At 35.8% G+C, this 25,102-nt stretch overlaps 1 protein-coding gene across 2 annotated transcripts in view; it reads left to right on the top strand.

Annotated features, from left to right (window-relative positions):
* LOC145986696 (aminopeptidase N-like) overlaps positions 1-25,102 on the top strand; it is a 256,273-nt gene that overhangs the window by 216,058 nt on the left and 15,113 nt on the right. Inside the window, exons 7-8 of one of the 2 annotated variants that reach the window (XM_083121010.1) lie at positions 1,569-1,846; positions 19,292-19,497. In XM_083121010.1, coding sequence (XP_082977136.1) covers positions 1,569-1,846; positions 19,292-19,497 — 484 coding nt within the window. The remainder of the gene's footprint in view (positions 1-1,568; positions 1,847-19,291; positions 19,498-25,102) is intronic. The other variant, XM_083121011.1, reaches the window with a different exon arrangement.

Raw genomic sequence — 25,102 nt, 5'->3', positions numbered from 1 at the left:
AAAATGAAATCCATTTTTACCCATCACGTGTATTTTTTTCAGAAAATAGCAATAGATTAACTGCCTTAATTTAACAATGAAATGTGTACCTCAATAGATGGCTCTGTGTACATAATTGGAAAGTATTGGCTTTCTACAATACAAATCCTCCAATTTCGAACTATAAATGCACATAGAATAGTAAGCATTCAATCCACCTTCCATCTCCACAAGACTCATTGATATGAAAAGTATTCACTTTGATTACGTAAATTCAATTTTCGAAATACCGCATAAACGTTTCCTTCACAAAATGTCCAAAACTCAATGTTATAATGTAGTGTGTTGATTGAACTTAATGACGTTGAGAAAAATCATGATCTAGGGAAAAATCCTGACGTGATGGGAAGAAATATATGTCGTGCACGATCACAATTCAAAATACTTCCAGAATCACCTATTGGTTTGTAAACATCCGAAATTTCCTTTGTTTAAATTTATTTTATTGCGTTCTGTAATATACGTAATGGAATGGCGAATATGAGAATTTTGATTGTGAAATTGTGAAAAATCCTGACGTGATGGGAAAAAATGGACGTAATTTTAGTTATCAGCACTAAAAGTACTTTCGGATTCACTTATTGAATTGGAAACAACCTAAATTTCATTTGCATAAATTAATTTGATGCATATGATGCGTTAGGTGAAGGATGCAATGTTAAGGCGAATATGAGAATTTTGATTGTAAAATTGTGAAAAATCCTGACGTGATGGGAAAAAATGGATGTCATTTCCGTGATCAGAATTCAAAATACTTCCAGAATCATCTATTGATTTCAAATCATCTGATTTTTTTAAAAAAAAATTCAAGGTGATGTGTGGATTATATAATCACTAACTGCAAACTAAATCATTCATCTTCTCACCTATTTCCGTAGCGATGACTAGTCCAATACATCATCTGAATTTTAATTTTTCGTCCATTGAAGAAATTAATAGTTATAAGTCGCGTTGCATAAGCGACTTGAGCCGACCTCTGTGGGGGAGTGGTATTCACAGCGCGCCACTACTTCAAGGCAGCCGGGTTCGAATCCCGTCTGGCCATGGGTGTTTCTTGTGAGTGTCCAATTTCATCATATCGTCACTCATCTTCGTCAACATTACAACAATGTCCTTACAACTTACATTTGACCTTCATGCATATAATTTACTATTAGGTATCCCAACAATGTTGCTGTACAAGCGACTTTCATGTGACGTCAGGGTTCGCACAGCCGGCATGTTTGCGTAAGCAACAAAATTTGAAAAAAACGTGAGCTTCTGTATGAAACACCTAATACTTCATGATGTACCATCGTAAAAATTTTTCAAATCTTCCGCTTGAATTCCGTAGTTTACAAGAACTGGCATCCATCAAGGGTGCTCGAAGTCCCAATTCAGCAGATTGTGACGTAGGTCAAACACACCTATAAGTTGTCTTGAACTACAGGCATATTTAGTATGCCCTAACTATAGCTACAAGGGAGTTATTCTTTTAAAGTGTGTACTGGTTATTTTTTCTTTTTACACCATTGTCTGAAATCTTCCAGGTCTCTACTACGTTAACTACGACACCGACAACTGGGACCTGATCATCCGGTATTTGAACAGCGACAACTTCAAGAACATCCCCTCCCTGACTCGTGCCCAGCTGATCCACTACAGTGCCTTCCTATGTAGGTCAGGCGACCTCTCCTACGCCCACCACTTTCGCCTTCAGCTCTTTCTTCGGTGGGACCTGGATACCCTAGAGCCATGGTTCATGAAAATGATTAACAACTTTTTTTCCTCATCCCTTGACGGTACAGATGCATGGGAGAATTACAAGGTATTATTACGATTATCATTATAAAACTATTGAACGTCAAGTGTAAATTACAGTGTGATTATTGTCTGTGGACCATTACAAATTTACTACGAATAAAAAATGGAACTGAATATAGTAATTCTGATGCAAATTGAATGATAAACTCTCCCAAGGTTTTTGTACACACCTCAAAAATGCTATGTGTGTCAACCTTTGTTGATGTGTCAGCTAACTGAAACTGCTTCTCGTCGCTCATGCTTCGTTATTCCGCAAATTTTCCGTAATTTCTATATTTATATCAAAAGCCTCTAATTCGGAGGAAATATGGCGCTGAAATAATTATTAATAACCATTAGTTAGACGTGATTTTTTTTTCCGTCAGTACAGCAATGTTCAATATGCGTCAATGACCCTTTGAAAATGTAAGACTGCATGATCAATGATTAAGCAGAAGGATGTAGTTGCACCAGGTTTCAGCGTCATATTTGCACCTGGTGATGAAATTTTAACTATTTCTTTTTCTTGGGAATTACAAGGTGGCCCCACTATTACTAACTCAGAAGTTTCAGCAAGGAACAATGGAAATTTCCGACATGAAATGAACTGCAATGATATCAGTTGAAATCAGGAATGTTACTAGTGGAAGCTCTGCGAGAACATTAAACAATGACAGTGGGGAAATGCGTTTCAAATCACCCTGCCTAAAAAAGGATGACCATATAAGGCATGCTTGTAATTATGACCCTTACCTTTTGCATGTTAAGTCTTGTCTCGGTGACATTAATCAAGATAAATATTTAGACGTTGAGAAGGATAAAGTTTTACCTGTTGCATTTTTGATGGAGTGGATTGACTCAGAGCTTGAGTGGACCGTTACAGATAAAGGAACTCCTGCACCTTTACTTGAAGCACCAGAAATACAGCGAAGAATTTGTGACAATGTAAATAATGTCTTCTCGTTCCCCGTTTCTTACACCAATTGTATAATAAATAAAAGTCATTGGGTACAACTCCGAACGGTGACAATATCAGTTTAGTAGTGTATACTTACACTTAACTGGTCACAATAATCATAACATATTCATGTGTACTTTTAGTCGATGTTCGTACCATCCATATAACCAAATCGAGTCGTCATGATAACCAACGCAGAATATGGTTTCGGTTACCTTTTCATTATATATGTATTATATATATATATATCATTGACTTGTTTCTTAAATGTTTAATGAACACAGGTAGTCAATGTAATTTGTTGGATAATAAGGTTTGGATCACTTTATGTTCTTTACTGCCAAATATACAGCTGGAATAAATGGAAGGAATTCGGTTGGCTTGTATCGCGGGTGAACAGCGTGTAAAAGTGGAAGGATTTAAATATTCCATTATGAATTTAGGTAATGAATTTGTCCACGTGGATTTATTTGTAGTTAAACAATTACACGCCTATTTGATTTTGAGAGCACAAGTGCAAGTCCAATAATTAATTATCGTGTGTCTACTGTAAAACTAACTCTATAGCCTTCTTAAACCCGAAGTTTCATGGCTGCAGAAACACAGGCCTTCCATCTGTCTCTATCTTGAGCATGATCTATGTACTCTTTTCCATCCCTACCGATTTCCATTAGGTCCATCTCAACGTTATCCCTCCATCTTTGTCTTTACCTTCCAACAGGTCTCTTATCATCAGGTTTCCGAACAAGAATCCTGTAAACTCTTCTTTCTTCTCCCATTCGTGCCACATGGCCTGCCCACCTAAGTCTTCTTGATTTAATTATTCTAGTAACATCTGGACATGGATACAAAACCTTCTCCACTTACCTATCTCCTCATACCTTTTAGGTCCAAATATTTTCCTATGGATCTTATTTTCATTAACTCTCAATTTATGTTCCTCTTTCAATGTAAGGGACCAAATTTCACACCCATATAATACTACAGGCAAAATTACTGTTTTGTATATTTTAACTTTTAGTTTCTTAGATATTAAACGAGACGACAAAAGTTTATGAAGAGAAAGGTAACATGCATTTCCTGAATTAAGCCTGCTTTTTATTTCCTCTTTAATATAATTTTCATTTGTTAATATTACTCCTAAGTATTTGAATTTGGAAACTGGTTCAAACGAGTTGTAATCAAGAATTAGATTTTGATTATTACCTAACACTTGGTTTCGGCCTGTAAGCATATATTTAGTTTTCTCTTAGTTAACTTCCAAATCTGTCTCTTTAGCAGTTTTGAAAAATATTTTAGCATTATTCTTAATTGTATTGATATCATTAATTCATTTATTGTTTTCTGCCTAATTGGCAGGTTTTTCACTATAATCTTCAGCTTTCCCTATTCTCTGCCTTACGCTTCGTAATAGCATACAACCCAGTTAATTTAATATCATCCATAAGCTGATATATCTTTCTTCCACGGACTTTTCCTCCTTCAACTATTCCCTCCAAGGCATCCCTTAGCCGGCAGTTCCTTCTTAGGCAGTGTCCTAACCAGTTTCGTTTCCTCTTCTTGATGGTCTCCATTATAGATATTTTTTCACCAACTCTTTTCAGTACGGCTTCGTTTCTTGTCCGTCCATTTCACACGCTCCATTTTATGCCATGTCTACATTTCAAAAGCTTCGAGTCGTTTCTCTTCATTTCTTCTCAACGTCCAGGTTTCTGCACCATACAGTGCTACACTCCACACAAAACATTTCACTAATCACTTCCTTAGATCTATGTTCATGGGTCCATAAAAAACATTTTTTCTTCTATTGAAAATTTCTTTTGCTATTGCGATTCTCATTTTCACTTCTTGTAGCTCATGTCACTGCTTATAGTGTATCCACTTGCTGGATTCTTTCACTTTTTGCTCTCACATTAATTTTCCTTGGTTTCCATCCTATAACCATTGCCTTTGTCTTCTGGCCATTAATCTTCATCCCGTAGTGCTCACAGCTGATGTTTAACTCTTCTAACATACTATTCATGGTTATTTCATCCTCAGCGAATAATGCCATGTCATCAGCAAATCTTATGCTCTTTCTTCTTCTTCCTCCCAATTTGACACCTCCTGTGCCCTGGAAACAATTTTTCATTATATCTTCTAAATAGATATTAAACAAAGTAAGCGATAGGCAGCATCCTTGTCGTACTCCTCTTCCAATTTCACAGCCTTCTGTCATTTCGTCTCCTGTTCTCACTTTAACTCGTTGATTCATGTATAAGTTGCTTAGAAGTCTTCTCTCTTTCCAATCTATACCAATTTACTTCAGAATTTCTGAAAGTTTAACCCAATTCACTCTAACAAAGGCTTTCTCCAAGTCTACAAATACTACACACACCTCCTTTCCTTTCTCTAAATATCTTTCCCCAATGGTCCTCAGTAAACCAATTGCATCCCTTGTACCCCATCCTTTCCTGAAACCAAAATCTTCTTCCTCTAACTCGCCACTTACCTTCGAGTATAGGCGTCTGTTCAGAATTCTTAGAAGAATTTTTGCCGAGTGAGATATCAAGCTGATTGTCCTGTACTCAGAACATTTTCTGGCATTGCTTTTCTTCTGTAGAGGTACCAAAACAGTCTCCGTGAAATCTTGTGGCCAATCCCCTTTCTCATAGATTTCATTGCATAAGTGCAGTATTTCTCTTTTTCCATCTCACAGGCATTTGATAAGTTCAACAGGAATTTCATAAGTGCCCGTTGCTTTCCCATTCCTCATTTCTTTGAGTGCTTGCTCAAATTCTTCATTCAGGATATAGTATCCTTTCTCATCATCAGGCACGTCGTCTTCATTTTCTACATTCAGACTGTCTGGGTGATTCTCTTTCTAGTAGAGCTCTTCAAAGTACTTTCCCCACACATTCGATATTCCTTTTTTGTCTGTGATTTCACATCCTCCCTGGTCTTCTATCATCCACGTTGTTTTCCATTTCTTCTTTTGGAAGCCCAAGCAGTTTACTTCACGATACATCAAGTTATACCTTCCTCTTTATTCCAGTTTCACAATTTCTTCACATTTTTGTTTCATCCATTGTTCTTTTGCCCTGTCAGTTTCTCTTCTAAGCTGGTTTTTCAGTATCCTGTAATTATTTCTTCCCTCTTCTGTATTTACATTTTTCCATTTTCTCCGTTCCTCCATTTTTTCAGCATACTTTCAGTAATCCATGGTTTCTTTGCACTTTTCCTTTCCCTGTAGCCTATTGTTTCATCCACTGCCTTCTGTAAGCAGTTTTTTATTCCATCCCACATCTCATCCTTATTGTTATAACTAGCTTTAAGCTTAGTATAGTTCCCTTGGAAATTTTTTGCAAATTTTTGTCTTTCTTCTTCTTCCCTTAGCTTCTCTAAGTGGGGTTTCTTGCTCACCTGATTTTGTGTTATCTTCTTCAATCTAAGATTGATTTCTCCTATTTGCAGTCTGAATTAATGTCAGCTCCTGGCAATGTCTTTGAATTTTTCGAAGAATTCCGAAATCTTTCTTGTACCAGTATGTAATCTATCTGGTATCTTTTGCAATCTCTTGGACTGGAAGAGCTAGAGTGGATTCTAGAGACTATGATCTTTCGCAGCAGCAACAACCCACCCTTCTTTCCTTTTTCCAGGACGACCTGTCTGATAACGCCAGTACGCCTGCAGATTACTACGGAATGAAAATTCTATATCTTAGGACGCCAGGTTGAAAACACCTAATTTACAGACACATACGGAATTCCCCCCCTCTGAAAGGAAAGAATTAAACATTTATGCACTGTCGCGATTAACCAGAATACATAGGAGAGAAAATGTAAAGAACGGAAATATATATACACAAAGAAACAGTAAGCCAATTTATTGAATTGACATTTTACACATATGTTTCATTGCTTGTATTGATTTAAGAGAAGGTGCAAAATAACTTTTCATCCTTAACTGAAACATATAACATTTTAGTTCCGAGAATTGTATCTCATGATTGGGCTGGAAGATATATTTATACAATAATCACCATACTACCACACGCGTTATATACTGTATGCAAACCAACTTTTACATTGTCAGAATTCACACTATAAACTAGAGGATTATTAAATCTTAATTTTCTCTTATTCCTTCTTTTGGCAATTTAATTACGTGTAATTCACAAAGACAACATTACATAATTCTCTGTGAGCCGAGAGCAATGCTTAGACTTGAGGTTAACTGTATCTCGACGATTTTCTTAACACAGTTGTAAATCAGCTGCTCATGAGCAATACAAATATGGTCATGTGACCTTCGAGAATTTAAGAACATAAAATGTACATCATGCAGTACAAATTTGTGGTGATATTGCCGTCTGACATTTATTACACCCAAACTTAATAATCGAATCTCACTCGTGTTACGCTCGAGATATTAAAACTTCAATTTTCAAACATGAATGGCGTCCACCAACATCGCGCTCGACCATGCGGTACAAACAATGATCTATTCCTTTTCTCAAGTATCACGCGGATCACACGCTAGCATGCTATGATATGCGATGACAAACGGGTAGATCTACCAACCAATGTCTTTACATGAGCTCATGCAACGCAAATAGTAGAAATGCAGCTTACCTCCATTGTGCTGTGACGAGGCAAATATCAGTTCTTCATCCTACCTTAATTTTTCATCAGCAATCAAAGTCCAGCTGTCATCACCAATGATCCGTGCTTGTTGAATCATTCACTGAACGTTCCTAGCCCTAAGGCAAAGTACCATCATCGTGCAGATAAGGCCTGCACGCAGAAATCCGCATATTTTTGTCACCATTTCCTCATTGCGATGCCGTTTTTTCAGCGTCCATAACGCGGGATTTTTGATTTATTTACATTTTACTTGGGATTACCGCTAAGCAGTTTTTCCCATATCTATATATGTACTGTACATAAACTTACATTTTTTAGTACATTATTATTTAAAGATACTATGAACAATTTTTTTTCTATTAAATAGTTAAGCCACATTTTCTAAAAAAAGATAACAATATATATCCAACTGTAAGGTTAGGTTCACAAATCAAAGATTCTAAACACTGAGGAAAAGGAATTTCACAGTTTATAAGAGTTTTATAGAATGTCTCTCTTTCTTGTGTGTATCTATTACACTCAAATAGGATATGGTGTATATCTTCCTTGTTGCCACATGTACAGTTTGGATTTTGTAGAATCCGAATCTTTTGTAAATGACTTTTAGTAGTTGTATGTCCTGACCTAATACGATTTAGTAATACTATCACATTCCGTGAACCTTGAACTTTTGTAAACCAAGGCCTCATTCTATTGAAATTAGCTATCCTCTGATAAAAGCTGCATGCATTTTGAAATTCACCTTTGCACCATTCCGTCCAGTTTTCCTTCAACTTTTTCTTCACCCTCGGTAGAAGGTCTATGTACCAGGTTTTCAGCTCCAGAACAGGTTGAATTACCCTAGCTTGTTTTGCATACAAATCTGCCATATCATTTCCTAAATTTTGACAATGTGCTTTAACCCAGGTTAAATGAATTATCTTTCCCCTGCTCCTTAAATTTTGTAAAATTTTTACACAGTTTATAATGTATGGGGAACATTTAAATAATAAATCATAATTGGACTGAATTGAATGTAATACACTTTTGGAATCCGTTAATATTAATATATTTTTTTCTTTCAATTTATATGTATAAATTAGTGCTTGGTAAATTGCATAAGCTTCAGCTGTAAAAATGGAAAAATCTTCCGGTAAATGTATCATAATTGATTCCTTCTTCTGTACATCATAAACAGCACATCCTACATTTTGACTACTTTTTGAACCATCTGTATATATAAAGTAATAATCTTTCCATCTTTCCATGTAATCATATTTTGTATATTGTTCAGGAAAATAAATATCTCTATATTCACAAACAGGAAAATCTAGAGTATATATGGGCTTACTCCTTACTTTCAATAATTTTTGATGATCCTCATAGCACTCATTATATAATTGCACCCAACCTATATCTTCGCAGTTATTAATTTTTCCTGTATCATATAATTCAACCAAGTCGAATAGAATGTCGTTAAACGGATGATTAACTTCTGGCATTGTTTTTAACAGATATTTAATAGACATTTCTCTTTTCCTATAACTTAAGTTCCATTCGCATGCTTCCATGTATACAGCAACATTGGGAGTACTCTTCATCAGTCCTAGACACTTTCGTAGAACTTTCCTCTGCATTACTTCCAAAGTTCGAAATACACGTTCCGAAATTGTATTAAAGACTATGATCCCGTATTCTATTGTTGGTTTGTAATAGTTTTTGTAAAAATTCATCATGGTACTAGGATGACTTCCCCATTTTGTTGTAGCCATAGAACGAAATACATTATAAATTACTTCTGCCTTTTTCACTAACATTTTTACATGAGGTTTCCATGTTAATTTACTATCAAATATAACGCCTAAATATTTCACTGAATTTTCTATGGGAATGTGTAACTTTTTTGTGTATTGATTCACATTTTTCGGAGCTCCTTTTTTACTAATTATAATCAACTTTGATTTTTCTGACGATATATTTATAGACCTATTCTCAAGAAATTTCTTTATCTCTATTATTTTCGTTTCCATGTTGGTGACTCCTTTATCTACTTGCTTGACACTCTCATATATACATAAATCATCTGCATATTGTATAAATCCAAATGGCTCAGGACATATTCTTTGAACATCCATTAAATATATATTAAAAAGTAAAGGACTTAAAGGGCTTCCCTGTGGAAGTCCCCTTGTAATCAATCTAGGACCCTCAACTTTATTCTGAAAGTAAAAATATAAACAACGATTTTTTAATAGATTCCAAATTATTTTTAGATGCATATAAGGTATTTTCAGATTTTGTAGAATGTTTAATAATTTATTTATATTTACATTATCATATGCCCCTTTAATATCTAAGAAAGCAGCAATAAGACTATTTTTCCTTTTCATTGTATCATACATTTTTGATGATAACATTGCCAAGGCATCTGTACACCCCATACCCTTCCTAAATCCAACTTGAAGCATTGAAAATAATTCCTGTCCCTCTATATGCCAACTTATTCTCTTTAGAATTAATTTTTCAAAAATTTTCCCCAGTACTGAAGACAAAGCTATCGGTCTATAAGATTCTCCTTTATGTGGACTTTTGCCAGATTTCAATATTGGTAAAATCATTTGAGTGTGCCACGATTGCGGTACATTTCCTGAATTCATTATATAATTGTAGATGTTACAAAGATATATTATACCACATTCCGGTAAATTTTGAATCATCGAGTATGTTATTCCATCTTTTCCTGGAGTTGTGTCCTTGGCTCTAATTATTATGTCTCTTATTTCATCGATCATGATATTGGTGTATAATCCTTGTGAATGTCTATCTTTAGGACTGAAAGAGAAAATTTCATCAGGGGCATCTGCAGGTTCGTGTTTATTATTACCTGTTACCTTCATAATAAATTCATCTTTCCAGGTTTCTTTGAGTGGTATTAATCGAGGGGTATGTGGTTTGCGGATTGATTTAAATTTAGCCCACACGGTACTGATACTCTCTTTGTTATTTATGTCTTCACAATACTTTGCCCACGATTGTCTTTTTGCACTGATATAACTTTTCTTGGTCTGCGCTATTGCTTTCTTATAATTAATCCAAGTTTCCTGATTTGGTATTGTTTTATAAACTTTAGTAGCTTCAATTCTCTGTATTTTAAAATTTTGGCAATCTTTATTCCACCAGTGTACTATTGGATACTTTTTTACAACTTCCTCTTTTGCCCTTGTACATGATCTGTCCATAACAATACTAACAGAATCTACAAAATAATCATATGTACTCTTATCAATATTATTTAAATCTGTATTTTTAAATAAGATTGTAAGTAATTTAGAATATTTATTCCAATCAGCTTCGTTAACTTTCCATTTTCTGAGCGGAATAGTGAAAGATCTCACTGAATTAATATCAGTATAAAAGAAACATGGATAATGGTCACTGGTTTTTGATCACTGTCTGTTTCCCACTGAAATTGACCACATATATCATCTGACATTAACGTTAAATCTATAGCTGTTGGCAGAGTACCTAATCTTCCTATATACGTAGCAGACCCGTCATTAATTACAGTAAAGTTGTACAAATCCATACATTCTACTAACACTTTCCCCAACTTATCTTCATCCTGATCTCCCCATATTGTATGATGGCAATTGAAATCCCCTGCTATAATAAAAGGCTTTTCTATGCATTGAAACATTTGCGATAATGTATTTGTCGTTAATTTCTGTGACTCTGCACCTGTAGGAATATATATAGATATAATACTAACTTTTTGATTCATAAAAGCAATTTTAATTCCTACGACTTCAATTTTGTATGTGTCGTATATAGACAATGTATAATCAAAAGATATAGGTTCAAATGGAATGCTTTCATGAATCATAATTGCAACTCCTTTACTATCATCTTTAATCTTTTCATAAATTATGTGATAATGATTTACTTTAAAATAATTTATGTTTGATGGGTTCACAGAGATTTCCGATAGACATAAAAGTTCAGGTCTATATTCATCTATTAATTTCACCAGATTTTGCTTTCTTGCTTTCAGTGATCTTACATTCCAGTGTACCCCCACGAATGTTTTCCATTATTTTTCCTTCCACACCCTAAGGTGTCTCCAAAAATTTCCAAATCCTCAATAATTTTCTGCACCTGGCCATTTATTTGTGAGCATTCTGTTAGTATTTCTTTTATGCTTAATAAGTCAGAATTTTTAGTTAATGTCGCCATAAGTTTCGCCATTAATTGTAACAAATTATACACAAGATCCTTCTGAGATGTTATGTGAGGAAAGTACACGATTTTTTTCTGTTCTTCATTCTTGTAGATTCCGATGTTCACCTCCTTCATGCTTCTATTTGTGCTATCCACGTCTTCCTCATTATTCCTTGTCTTAATAACAGTTCCTGTAGACTTTCCATTTAATTGTTTTTGATTACTTTGTAATTTCTTTAGAGAACCTTTACTTGATTCTCCTTCAGAATTTCCATTATAATTCTTTGTTTGTGAATAGGAATTTAGTCTGAAATTTTTTCCATGTTTATTTTCAAATTTGGAATAGTCTCTATGATGTTCTGGAGGAACTCTTTTCCATGAAACATTTTCCAAGTATGTATCTGATTTTCTTTCACCCCAATCACTTAAGGCTTCAAATCTGTTTTGTATTGTTATGCTATTTCCTACAACACCAGTCTTTCTTGTGTTAATTTCACTTATTTGACTTTTGTTTATATGGTTTTTTATTTGATCAGCATATGAGTTGCCTTGAACAACATAATTGCTTGGAACATTACCTGTTATTACTTTCTCTCTTGCATCTTGCCGGGATAAATTATCATATGCCATAACTATCATGATTTCTCTTTCCATTTCCCATTTTACACATGACTTATCAGTAGCAACATGTTCTCCTCCGCAATTTAAACACTTCGGAGTTTCATTACAATTTTCATGTTCCTCTCTTCCACATCTAGCACACTTAGCTTTATCCTTGCATATGGCTGCTGAATGTGCGAAACTGTAACATTTCTTACATTGCATCACATTTCTAACTTTAGGAGTAACATCAAAAATGTGACTAACCACTATAATCTGTTTAGACATTTCTTGAGATCTAAACGTGATTGATATTAGCTTAGTAGGAACAAAATAATATGAACCATCATCTTTTCGAATTCTCTTTTTCATTCTTTCCACTGATATTACTGTCAGGTCTTCAATACTTTCCTTAATTTCCTCCTCTTCAAATTCAGTGGGTACACCATATATCAATCCTTCCTTCACCAATAAGGATTCTGGAATAAACACATCAATATTATTTTCTTTATGAAAATGCATATTTTTCATGAAATTGTTAGCTTCATTCCTGGTGTAAAAATAAATCTTTGCTCTATATAAACCACTTGGTTGGATATATCTGACCCTTATATCTTTCTTTCGCAATTCATTGCCTATTTTCATAGAGTTAAATTTCTTTTCTGCACCTTTTGTACTAGTCATTATTACTAAATATCGTCCATTATGTGTATCATAATACATTTTACACTTGTCTACATTATTTTCTCTTCGACTTTCTCCAAACGTGTTTACTTTATCTCTATTATCTAACCTGTCTATCCTTACTGCTTTTGCTGGAACTTGATCATCTTCAGAAGATCTGACTCTTTTAGCTTGTTTTCTAGATGTTTATTCTATAATGTTATCTTCTATAACAATTTCATTGTCTTCTACCAAGTTCTTTATAATTTCTACTTGATTATTAAGTTCCATATAACCCATGGCATCCGCCATGACGTTAACAAGAACTGCCTTACGCAAATCACATTAATGAGTATAATTCCTTTACCGTAGTTTTAAACTTCAACTTAAATAAGTATATGGGTTTAACTCAATTCCAGTCACAAAATTATCTCTTTATAAACAGTACTCACTTAATTAACAACTATTAATATTACCACAATATTACACAAACATCTCAGTTTTCATCAACCACAGGCTATCCTCCCATAACGCGGGAATCATTTCCCTCTTCCACTTTCTTCCTCTTCTTCTCCTACTCGTTCCCCCGTCCTTTTGTGCACAGCACGATTTTCCTTGACGACTCAACAATTTACATGTTTAAGTAACCTGACGTTAACATGCATGTGTATGTGTTAAGAATCCTTTTGTAATACATATTGAAATAAACTTTTTACTTTTAGCTATACGACGACACTTAGATCAAAACGCTGTAAATTTTATAATTTACCGCCATAACTGCTAATTGCCCATACGTGCAGCGGCCGGCACTTCAAGATGTCCCTGTGCATAAGCCAACCGCAGGCAAATCGGATTTCAGACAAAGGAATGACAAATATGATAATTCCAAAAACCAAGTTAACTGCCATTGTGCTTAAGCAACAATGGATTTTACTTTGTTAGGCAACTGACAATTAGTTGAGGCGTAAGTTGAGCATTTACAATTTAAATATGTACACCGGTCAGAGCCATCTAGCGACTCTTCGCGCAACCACGGAGGCAACAATGTTTTATTTCTGCATTGAGCTTCCACACTAAAAGAGTGCATCGTCTTTGGACGTGAGTTGAGTTATTTTATTCCAGCATGCACGCACGAAACTCAAATAACCAAAATGCCTTATGACAACCCGTCATAATATCTAGGTGTATCTCCTTCTCTTATGTTGCTGGAACAGTGTGTTTTCAACAATTAGGGAGTTTCTTTTACAGACATTTACCCTTTCTCATTTCTCTCACCTATTCCATATCTTCCTACTGTACTTCCATCCTGCCTCTCTCCTACTACAGCATTCCAATCACCCTTTCTCTATTTTTCCATCACGTCTTCTATTTTCTCATAGTTTTATTCCACTACTTCTTCTGACAATCCACTATGTGGCATATAAAAAGGTAAAAAAAGGTAAAGTGCTCCTCTGTGCTTAGCAAGACGCCGTGAAGGCGTATAGGGGGTAACGCTCCACACTTTCTTGATGTGATCAGCATCACGCCCCTGACCGCCTTTACCCCCAGGGTTTTTCCCCAGGTACCCATGTCATTCGACGCTGGGTGGGCGCCGTAGCCGCTTCCAACGTTAGAAAAGTTCCCGGATTTGAACCGGCCGGGGATCGAACCCGTGACCTTGAGCATGCAATCACACACGCTACCGACTGAGCCACCGCGGCCACACATGTAAGTGGCATATACACTTGAATTAACGCTAAGTCTTTCTTCTTTCCTTGAAGTTTCGCCATTATAATTCTATCATCCACATAACGCACTGCTATAACTTTATGTCTCACACGTGGTCCTAGCACTATTCCCACACCACGGTTTCCTTGTTGATCACTTCCAGAATAAAACATCTTGAACTCATCACTCACTATTTCACCATTTTGTTCCCACCTCACTTCTGATATTCCCATAACATCTACTTTGTTTCTTCTCATTTCTGCTTTTAAGTTTTCTAGCTTTCCAGACTGTAACAGGGTTCTGGCATTCCACGTTCCAATCCTTAATCTTACCTTCTGTTTACTTCTTTTTTCCCCATCAGTATTCTTTGTCATAATGTGTCCTTCCCAGACATCCCCCTTCCCGGACATCCGAATGAGGGGCTAGTTTACGTCCGGAATATTTTGCCTTGGAATGACTCATCATGATTGCAGTTTTCCCAGGGAAAATATATATGCGGTAGCTTCCCGTTGCTTTCCGCACACCACTCTCTCTTTCGCATTTTGAAAGATCCCAGGGAGCCCCAACGAGGAGGTGAGGAGATTGGATTTGGCTAAATGAGCCGTCCGGACGTCACCGAAATTCACTGCACCAAACTTATGGTGTTTGGATATAGGTTGCATATCAGTTCCATCAGGGTTTTTGACTCAAGGTCCAGAAATCCCATTAAGCCTTTGCCCCCCGTATTTATATCATCCCCTAATAAGTCTACATCATCTGCATATTCTAACAACTGAGTCACACCATTTAATTTAGTCCTTCGTTAGTGTATTTTACCTTCCTAACAGCATATTCTAAGGCAAAATTAAAGAGCAATGGAGATAATGCATCTCCTTGTTTTAACCCATCATGAATTGTAAATTTGTCAAACACATTAATACCCACACGAATTTTTCTTTCTGTTTCACTGGTGTATACTTTTATCATACTAACAAGCTTCTTAGATATTCCAAACTCCACTAATATATTATATAATTTATTTTTTTGACCGAATCATATGTTTTTTTGAAATAAATGAATAGCTGATGGACATTTTGATTATATTCACACATTTTTTCAAGTGTCTGTCTGATGAGAAAAATTTGATATGTAGTTGATCTGTTACGTTTAAATCCACATTGATAATTACCTATAATTTAATTAGCATATGGGGTTAGTCTTGTTAAATGAATGTTAGATAATATTTTATATGTTGTCGAGAGTAGAGAAATTCCACGATAATTACTGCAGTTCATTTTATCACCTTTTTAAAACACAGGAACAATTATGGATTCTTCGTATATCTACTGTTGAACTCAGTAATTGAGGTGGTAAGGAAGTATCATGTCCTTTTGTTTCGAGCACATACACTACATAAAGAAACTTTTTTCTTTTTTCTGGAGGAAAAAGTTCTGATTCCTATTGCAAATTTTGTGCTAATTTCATAAAATGAACTGCAATAATTACCGTGGAATTTCTCTACTCTCAACAACATATAAAATATTATCTAACATTATTTTAACAAGACTAACCCCATATGCTAATGAAATTATAGGTGATTATCAATGTGGATTTAAACGTAACAGATCAACTACAGATCAAATTTTTCACATCAGACACACACTTGAAAAAAAATGGGAATATAATCAAAATGTCCATCAGCTATTCATTGATTTCAAAAAAGCATATGATTCGGTCAAAAGAGATAAATTATATAATATATTAGTAGAGTTTGGAATACCTAAGAAGCTTGTTAGTATGATAAAAATATGCACCAGTGAAACAGAAAGTAAAATTCGTGTGGGTATTAATATGTCTGACAAATTTACAATTCATGATGGGTTAAAACAAGGAGATGCATTATCTCCATTGCTCTTTAATTTTGCCTTAGAATATGCTGTTAGGAAGGTAAAAGAAACTAAAGAAGGACTAAAATTAAATGGTGTGACTCAGTTGTTAGCATATGCAGATGATGTAGACTTACTGGGGGATGATGTGAATACAATTAAGAATAATGCTAAAATATTTTTCAAAACTGCTAAAGAGATAGGTTTGGAAGTTAACAAAGAGAAAACTAAATATATGCTTACAGGCCGAAACCAAGTGTTATGTAATAATCAAAATCTAATTATTGATAACAACTCGTTTGAACCAGTTTCCAAATTCAAATACTTAGGAGTAATATTAACAAATGAAAATGATATTAAAGAGGAAATAAAAAGTAGGCTTAATTCAGGAAATGCATGTTACTTCTCTCTTCATAAACTTTTGTCTTCTCGTTTAATATCTAAGAAACTAAAAGTTAAAATATACAAAACAGTAATTTTGCCTGTAGTATTATATGGATGTGAAACTTGGTCCCTTACATTGAATGAGGAACATAAATTGAGAGTATTTGAAAATGAGATCCTTAGGAAAATCTTTGGACCTAAAAGGAGGGATGAGGAGACAGGTGAGTGGAGAAAGTTACATAATTTAGAACTACATAATTTGTATTCATGTCCAGATATTATTAGAATAATTAAATGAAGAAGACTTAGGTGGGCAGGCCATGTGGCACGAATGGGAGAGAAAAGAGGAGTTTACAGGATCCTTGTTGGGAAACCTGATGGTAAAAGACCTGTAGGAAGGCCAAGACGAAGATGGAGGGACAACGTTGAGATGGACCTAAGGGAAATCGGTAGGGATGGAAAAGAGTATATAGATCTTGCTCAGGATAGGGAAAGATGGAAGTCCTTTGTTGCTGCAGCCATGAACCTTCGGGTTTAAGAAGGCTAGAGAGTTAGTTAGTTAGTTAGTTAGTGCTAATTTCAAATCTGTATTTAGATTTTATCTGTCAGGAATAGTTTACGAGTAATCGTGACTTTAATTTTATCTAAAATTCTTGCAATTCTTGCAATTTATATTGCATATAACATCACATCCATGCTCTTTTTCCTTTGTCTGTTAGACATGCTTCAAAAGTCTGGATTTGCTGAAGTTCTCTACTTTTAGGCCCCACAAAGTACCTTTCATTTGCTTTGCTGGTGAAAGACGAGGCAATTTGTTTGAAATACACTTAAATCTTCTTCCAGTTGTGTCCATAACTTGTTTCGTAAGCCCTAGCGTGTTGTAAAGAGGGGGAAGAGGAACATCACACGCTGTACAATTTTTCTCCTACTTGTCAATTTCGTTGAGACCCATTCTTTTTTGTGTAGGGGTCCTTCTGTCATGTGTAGTCATGTTGCATTCCCAATATCATTGCAACTATCTTGAAGTCGCAAATTATCTTCCACTTATGCTCATTATATTCCATGGAGTTCTTCTTATATCCCTGGACCTAAAGGAAATCGGTAAGGATGGAAAATGTTGGATAGATTTTGCCTAGGATAGGGACAGATGGAAGGCTTGTGTTGCTGCAGCCATAATTCTTTGGGCTTAAGAAGCTAGAGAGTTAGTTAGTTAGCTTCCAATAACTCACAGGTTTCTTTGTGACATCAGAAGAACGTATGAACGTTCATTAAACCACTAATGTCGTTGTGATCAGTCAGTAGTTGCTCAGTTTCAAAATAGGCACGTTTGTTTAATTTAGTAATCTTTGTGCTTTGGTGGAGATTATGTTGGTCGATTCCAATGTAATGTTTGTAGTAATTCTTCATGATAGATCGAATCCTCTTCTTCTGCCTTGCAAAGGCCAACTTTCCACAGACGTAGCAGAGGCTACCTGGTTGATTTCAACAGACAAAGTACATAAACAAAAGCTTCAAACACAATGCTTAGTATTTTGACAATATCTTGCAGGTACATCATGTAGCTTAGTAACAGACCTGCCAACATCTGAAACAGAAACTAAGAAGCAGATGCTGTCAACTGCTCATCTGACAATTCTCTGCATTTATCACGAACGGTGAATCTGAGTAAAATGAGACTCTTTATTTCCTTATATAACATAAAAAACTGTCCTTGATAGCGAAATTCTAATCACGGATTTGAATTTCCAATACCAATTTCTTCAGAAGAAATAAAACCTTTGTAGGACAGTGTAATTCTTGGATTTTGTAAACTTTTGCCGTTTGAATCCTCTCAGTGGATGATTCTGTTTATGTAGTTTCTGAAGAAGACATTCATAAGAAGGGTTACAGCAACAAATTATTGTGATGCTCGATAACTTATTGAATTTATTGCTCAAATATCAAAATGTGTCATTAATTGCAAATATTATTTAGCTCGACGAATGTATAATATTGGACATTTAAATTGAATTTTAACAATCATGCGCAAGAGTAAAAATGTAGTTCAAAATTCATCTTTACTCTTTGAAAGATTTATTATAGTATTAAAAGTTGTTTTGTATGTTAAAAATTTGAATGTTATGTCACTCTTTGCTGTGTATAATTAAGAACTTGTATCATTGAGGTTATCCACAGTATGGTGGCTATATTTTATTCAGCTCAGCAGGGGAGGATATTGTGACCGTCATCTTTTTATAACATTCACAATTTAAATACGTTAACGATAAAATCTTTGATAAGAAGAAAAACATTTCATCATCACTGTTAGTTCCAAAATGTATTATGGGACATGGTGTAATACACAAAACTCGTAATTTGATTTCTGTGTTTTATTTATAACAAGAATTTATATATTTTGTGCTTGTTGCTAATTTGAAACCTAGCAGCAACATGCTGCATTGTCTAAAATAATGTTTGGGTGTCCCTTGCAGAACTACCTCATTTACCTCACAAACCCAGCCTATCAGGAACTGGGAGACGAGGACCAGGAAGGGGATTCCCCATCAAGAAAGGTGGCGAGGAGATATGTACGAAGAATAAGGGTATTATTCGGAGCCAGCGAGCAGGTTGCAAAGTACAGGCAGGAAGTCCAGAAGTGGATGGAGTCGGAGAACCCGGACAAGGAGGTGCCGGTAGGGTGAGTACTTTTGCTCTCCCCCCCGATACAGGCTGTAGGAATAGAAAGTATGGCTAATATTTTATGAAGCGAGGCCAGATATGAACAACTAGGTGAATATTCTGTGACCTTGTAGTAGCCGAGATATAAGACCTGAAGAAGGGAACAGTGGTTACCGAAAAGTGATCAGCCGAATAATCAGTGATCGGTTAGATCGTATGAACTTTCCAGCCTGATCATTACCTGTTCGTAATTAGAGATCGGTTAGTTCATTGAACTCTCCAGCCTAATTATTGCCTATTTTTGTGGGAGCAGGAAAAGTTTTTTTTTATCCAAAAGGTTTAATATATATCTAGTGGTTCCCGAAACGTTGTCGGTGTCTAAAATAGATACTCATTTAACGTAAGTAATAAATAACTTTGTATTTTTAATTTAGAAATCCGAAAGAATATATATAAAAGTGAGTAAGTCGCACAAACCTGAAGTATAGATCTTGTAGTAGATTTTAAGTCTTTAGCTCTGTTTGTGAACATTGTGTCTTAACTTATAGTAGAGCAAACGTACAGGATAAAATGGCCTAACCCGGAAATAATTGCAACACAAATCTCTTTTGTGCCAGATTGTGCGGAATGGTGTTCTGAATAATACATTAAAAGTGAAGATATCCGAAATGAAATTGCAGAAAAGTTCATATATTATGGTTTTTGTTTAATAGAGCTACCATAAATTTAAACTGAATTAGAAAGATTTAAATATTTTCTTTCGTTTTTAGAATTAGAGTATGAATTGGTTTCTAACACATAAAACAACAAATATGCAAGAAACTAGGTATTTTACGTCCAAAAATTAGTGAACAAAATTCATAGCTTATGAATTCCTCTAGAGATTGCTTTTTATTTCGTGTCTTTAGTGTCAGGTGTTGAGGCGATATGTAGTTTAAACAGAGTCATGCGATTCCCTATATCTTACGTGTTCTATTTCTTATAATATTGCTGAGAACGTAATACATTGTTTCTGCAGTGTTTCGCTCATTTGTGTTTGTTACGTGTTGTTTTTGTTGTTTAAAAATGTATGTACACAGTAACAGCGATCAGGTGTCTGAACTGAGCGAGGGGGGACGGGGGCTGGGGGTGGGGGTGGTAGAAGGACATGGACAGTTTACTTTCTACTGCAATTGAAAGAATCGTATTGAAAATGGAATTCGGGCAGATGATTTTGGGTAAAATCTACTGGTAGGCAAGGCTTAGCATTAAGAGACCATAGTGACTTTAGCTCACAGAAATTTTCTTTTCATGCTAAAAAAATGTTCTGTAGTTTTCGTAAGTATATCGGTCTCCTAAATGATATTATATATAGTTTTATACAATGTGTGTGTGTATAGATTGAAAAACCGGATGTTGTCAAATGACGTCACTGTGAGTCAAGGGACATCAAAGTTAAAAAATCGGATGTTGACAAATGACATCACTGTGAGTCAAGCGAGCTCATCGTTTTGTACTCCTTCTACATATGAATACCTTTAATATATACTTCTGTTGCAATATTATCTGTTTCCAATTCTGTTCTGTTTCCTATTATTTATCATTCCTCATAATTAGAGCTTCTGAAATGTCTCGTCTGAAGTTCAACAGATCATTTATTTCCTTTCAAGATTCTTTCCCACGTAGCATATATCTCTCTCATATTCCAGCTATTTTTTTATATGTATAATTTAGGTTTTCTTAATCCAACTGCAAATCACTAAGTCAACGAAATGAAATATTACTTCCAAGGTGCACTTTCATGTCTTGAAAAATATTCTTTACAAATAAAAAATGAAGTCCATTTTGTCAACACCTCCCATTAAAGCGCTCTACTCCTTTGTCATCCATGTTGTCTGGATAAATCACTGACTGTCATTCAGTTCTCGTGGCAATTACATCACGTCAAAATTTGACATCTTTTGAGCCTACAATAGAGTAGAAAATATATGTAATTCCTTACCTTCATAAATGGTAAAATATAACAGCTAATGAAAAATAGAAACAGATATGAATAGCATTCACAAACACCACGTCCCTCTCCCCCTGGCAAACACGCCAAGGCTTCCCCCCTCACATACACACGCCTACGTCTGCACGCAAACAGTGACTTGCCCAAGAGTTTCGTAGTTCTTCTTACGTTTTAGTTCCTTTTAATTTTTTTTAAAGAAAATTTTGAATCAAAAGGGGGTTTTAACCCCTAGCAGCAATCCCTGGGTACGCAACTACATACATGTGGATAAAAAATAACTTAAAATACACAAAAAACCCAATGAAAACCTTAAGTTGTGTACATTTATGTGTACTAAATATCTTGTAACAATATTGGTTCAAGAACTCGTTGCTTTATAATCTTAACACACAACTCACAATGTTGGCAAATTACAACAGATTTTTTAAAAATCTAGCTGCCCCAAAAGACATGAATTTCACAAAATCATATGTGAACACATTAAATTGAACATTATCAAATATTTGACGCATCCTCTGTCTGTAAAAAAAATATTTTTTACTCATAAAAACAAATAAAAGTTTACTCAATTCCGTGGAACAATGACCTGATCGTGTCACACACCTCACGAATGACGTCATCAAGTCTCCAATTTTGTTCGTCTTACAATACCAAAAACGGAAATATTGGCTGATTTGTGATAGAAAGGAGTCGACTCAACGGAAAAACTTCTGAGCACGTTCTAACATTCACTTGGCAAATGACGACGTGGTCTGCGAAAGGAGTATGGAGAGGGGAGGAACTACCCCTATGCCCCCACGTCTAATCATCGCCACTGTCAATATATTGAACTAATACGATACGGTAAAACACACTTCTAAATCCGTCACTTCGCTTTCGAGTCCATTGCAGATACCTGGTGCTAACATGTTACACCCTCACCACCTGACTGCCCGGCATTGCAGTAGAGTCGGGATTGGCAGACCCTCAGACCACAGACAAGATCGATTTTCCCAAAAAATTGTTTAATATTTTGGATTTGTGCAATGAAAATAAATCGAACATTAAGTTGAGTAAAGAACATGATATAACATTTTTATACTCTTTACATTATCACTTCCTTTAACGTCGCATCCTATCAGCAGTGCTATTCTCACTGTTCATAGATTGGATAGCACATGAAATTAAAATGGACCAGGATTCAATCCCATGTTTAGGAGTGCAAAGTATACCAGTCCTTATGTATGCAGACGACAGTCATCTTGTCCGAGACAATAGAGGGTTTACAAAGGGACATAGATAGGATATATGAGGGGTGCAACAAATATAAAATGAATGTAAACATTAAAAATAAAAAAAATCTTTGCTTTCAAAAATGGCTACATATTTAGCAGACAGGAGACATGGACATACGGGGGGATTTAATCGAGCAGGTTAAAAACTTCACATACCTGAGATCAACACTCTCCCTGACAGTGAAACAAGTCATAAGGACAATAAATAAGCCACCTGAATGCGTTTCCCGGTCATTCAAAACATCTATTCATCAATAATATTAGGAACATTAAACTATGGAGTAGAACTGTGGGGGTTAAGAGGGGAAAACACAACAACAGGCACACAAAGAGAATTTTATAAGAGGGTAATGGGCGTAAGCAGAGGTTGTTAAATATTGGGTGCGATTATCACAAGAGGGCCAAACTACGCTTAGGGGACAATGTTTGGGAATACAGACAAGAGAGGAAAACGTTCACACTTGGGGTTGGGACTTGAAAATTCTCCTATTCAATAGCGGAATGGGTTGGGTATGGGAAGGGAGAGGAGGGGGGGCATTTCAACAGACAGCCAAATCAGAGCAGACTGCCAAACGCAGACCTCAATCAGGGAACAGCTAAAAGTAAGGGAAAGTTGGTAATCAAAATATATCAATGTTGTGAGGGGAAAAGGAAAGAGGCGCGCTGGCATGGTTCAGACTAGGTGAATGGAAGCAATTAAGGAAGAGAAACGAAGCAGGGGAAACTATATGTTCTTTGTGCGATGAAGAGGAGACGGACGAGCGTATCCTACTGAACTGCCCTTCTACACGTGACCTAAGGGACAAATAGATGAAAAACATAACATGGAGGGAGGTGATAGAAGTGGTAGACGACAGAATAAAGATACAAGAAGTGGGACAGTAAGTGGGGATATACCTGGGAGAAGTAAAGAGGGGTATATTACTAACGTAAAGAGGGGAATATTAATGCACGACTTTAAGGAAAGAGAAAGTGTGTGTAGAATAAAATTTATGTAGATCGTACAGCTCGCACCAGGAAGAAAATAAATAAATAATAAAGTACATAGTCACGTTTCTACCTTTTGGTTAATCGCGACGATGAATGAAGATATTACGGATGAAATGGGACGTGCATGTCACTTTATATATTCCATCTTGGCCTCCCTCTCTTCATGACGCTTCATACTGACCACTCCTGCATGGAGGTTCGCCTGCGAATTAATGGTGTCCTCGATCATTCTCGGTACTACACAACGTTCATTTGTCACATTAAGTAAGAGGATTTTTACATCTGAAACACTCAAAATGGCTTCTGTGTGGCTACCTTTCTTCAACATTATTGTTCTCCACAATCTTTCGGAAGCCTCAACACACCGTCTAATACATTAGCGTCTACTTCTGAATTGAGTCGGCCAACGCATATTGAACGTATCTCAGAAATATGTTCATTTGCAATGCACTTTGCTTCAAGTAGAGTAAAGAGTGCTGCATAAACTATGAAATTACTCCTTGTGTCTCTGTCTATGGCCTTTCCGGTTTGATTTGATATGTTTTAGTTCATATTACGTCGTTTTTCTGTCAATTCTGGTTAACCGCGAACACGAGGAATGATGATGATATGGTGAGATGGATGAAGGGACAATATGGACGACAACACGAGTCCCATAGAGGATTATACTGACTGTGACGTCAGAGCCTCGGTAGTCTTCAAAATGCAGTCCAAGGTGCACTACTTGCACTCTTCCGGTGATCATTGGTTATCATAGGTATAACAGTATTACCTCCGTAAATGATCTCAAGGATTTGTTGAAGGCCTGAACCTGCCATTAGATAAGCAACACATCACAGGAAACTGATCTTGATATGAAGACCACCCAGCCTTAATATGCAAAAAATTCTGCAATGGACTTTCTGGCAAAGTGACTGATTAAAAACTGTATCATAATACTTCAATGTATTGATACTGTCGGCAATTAGACGTGGGGCATGGGGAGCAATGCCCCTCCCCCCCATACACAATTTTTTTTGTCCCAGCACTATGGTCTCCTAATGCTAAGCCTTGCCTTCCAGTTGATGTGACCCAAAATCATCTGCCCGAATTCCATTTTCAATACGATTCTTTCTAATTGCAGTAGGCTATAAAGAAAGTAAACTGTCCATGCCCTCCCCCCTCCCTTGCTTAGTTCAGACACCTAATCGCTGTTACTATGTGTATACATTTTTAAACAACAAAAACAACACGTAACAAACGGAAGTGAACGAAACACTGAAGAAAACAATGTACTATGTTCTCGGCAATATCATAAGAAATGGAACACGTAAAATATCGGGAAACACATGACTGTGCTTTAGACTACATATCTCCTCAACCCTTGACAT

The sequence above is a fragment of the Lepisma saccharinum genome, chromosome 4, assembly GCF_977018435.1.
Source record: "Lepisma saccharinum chromosome 4, izLepSacc3.1, whole genome shotgun sequence".
NCBI lineage: Eukaryota > Metazoa > Arthropoda > Insecta > Zygentoma > Lepismatidae > Lepisma > Lepisma saccharinum.
Note: the sequence above shows the minus strand (reverse complement) of the source record. Positions and strands in the feature narration are given on the sequence as shown.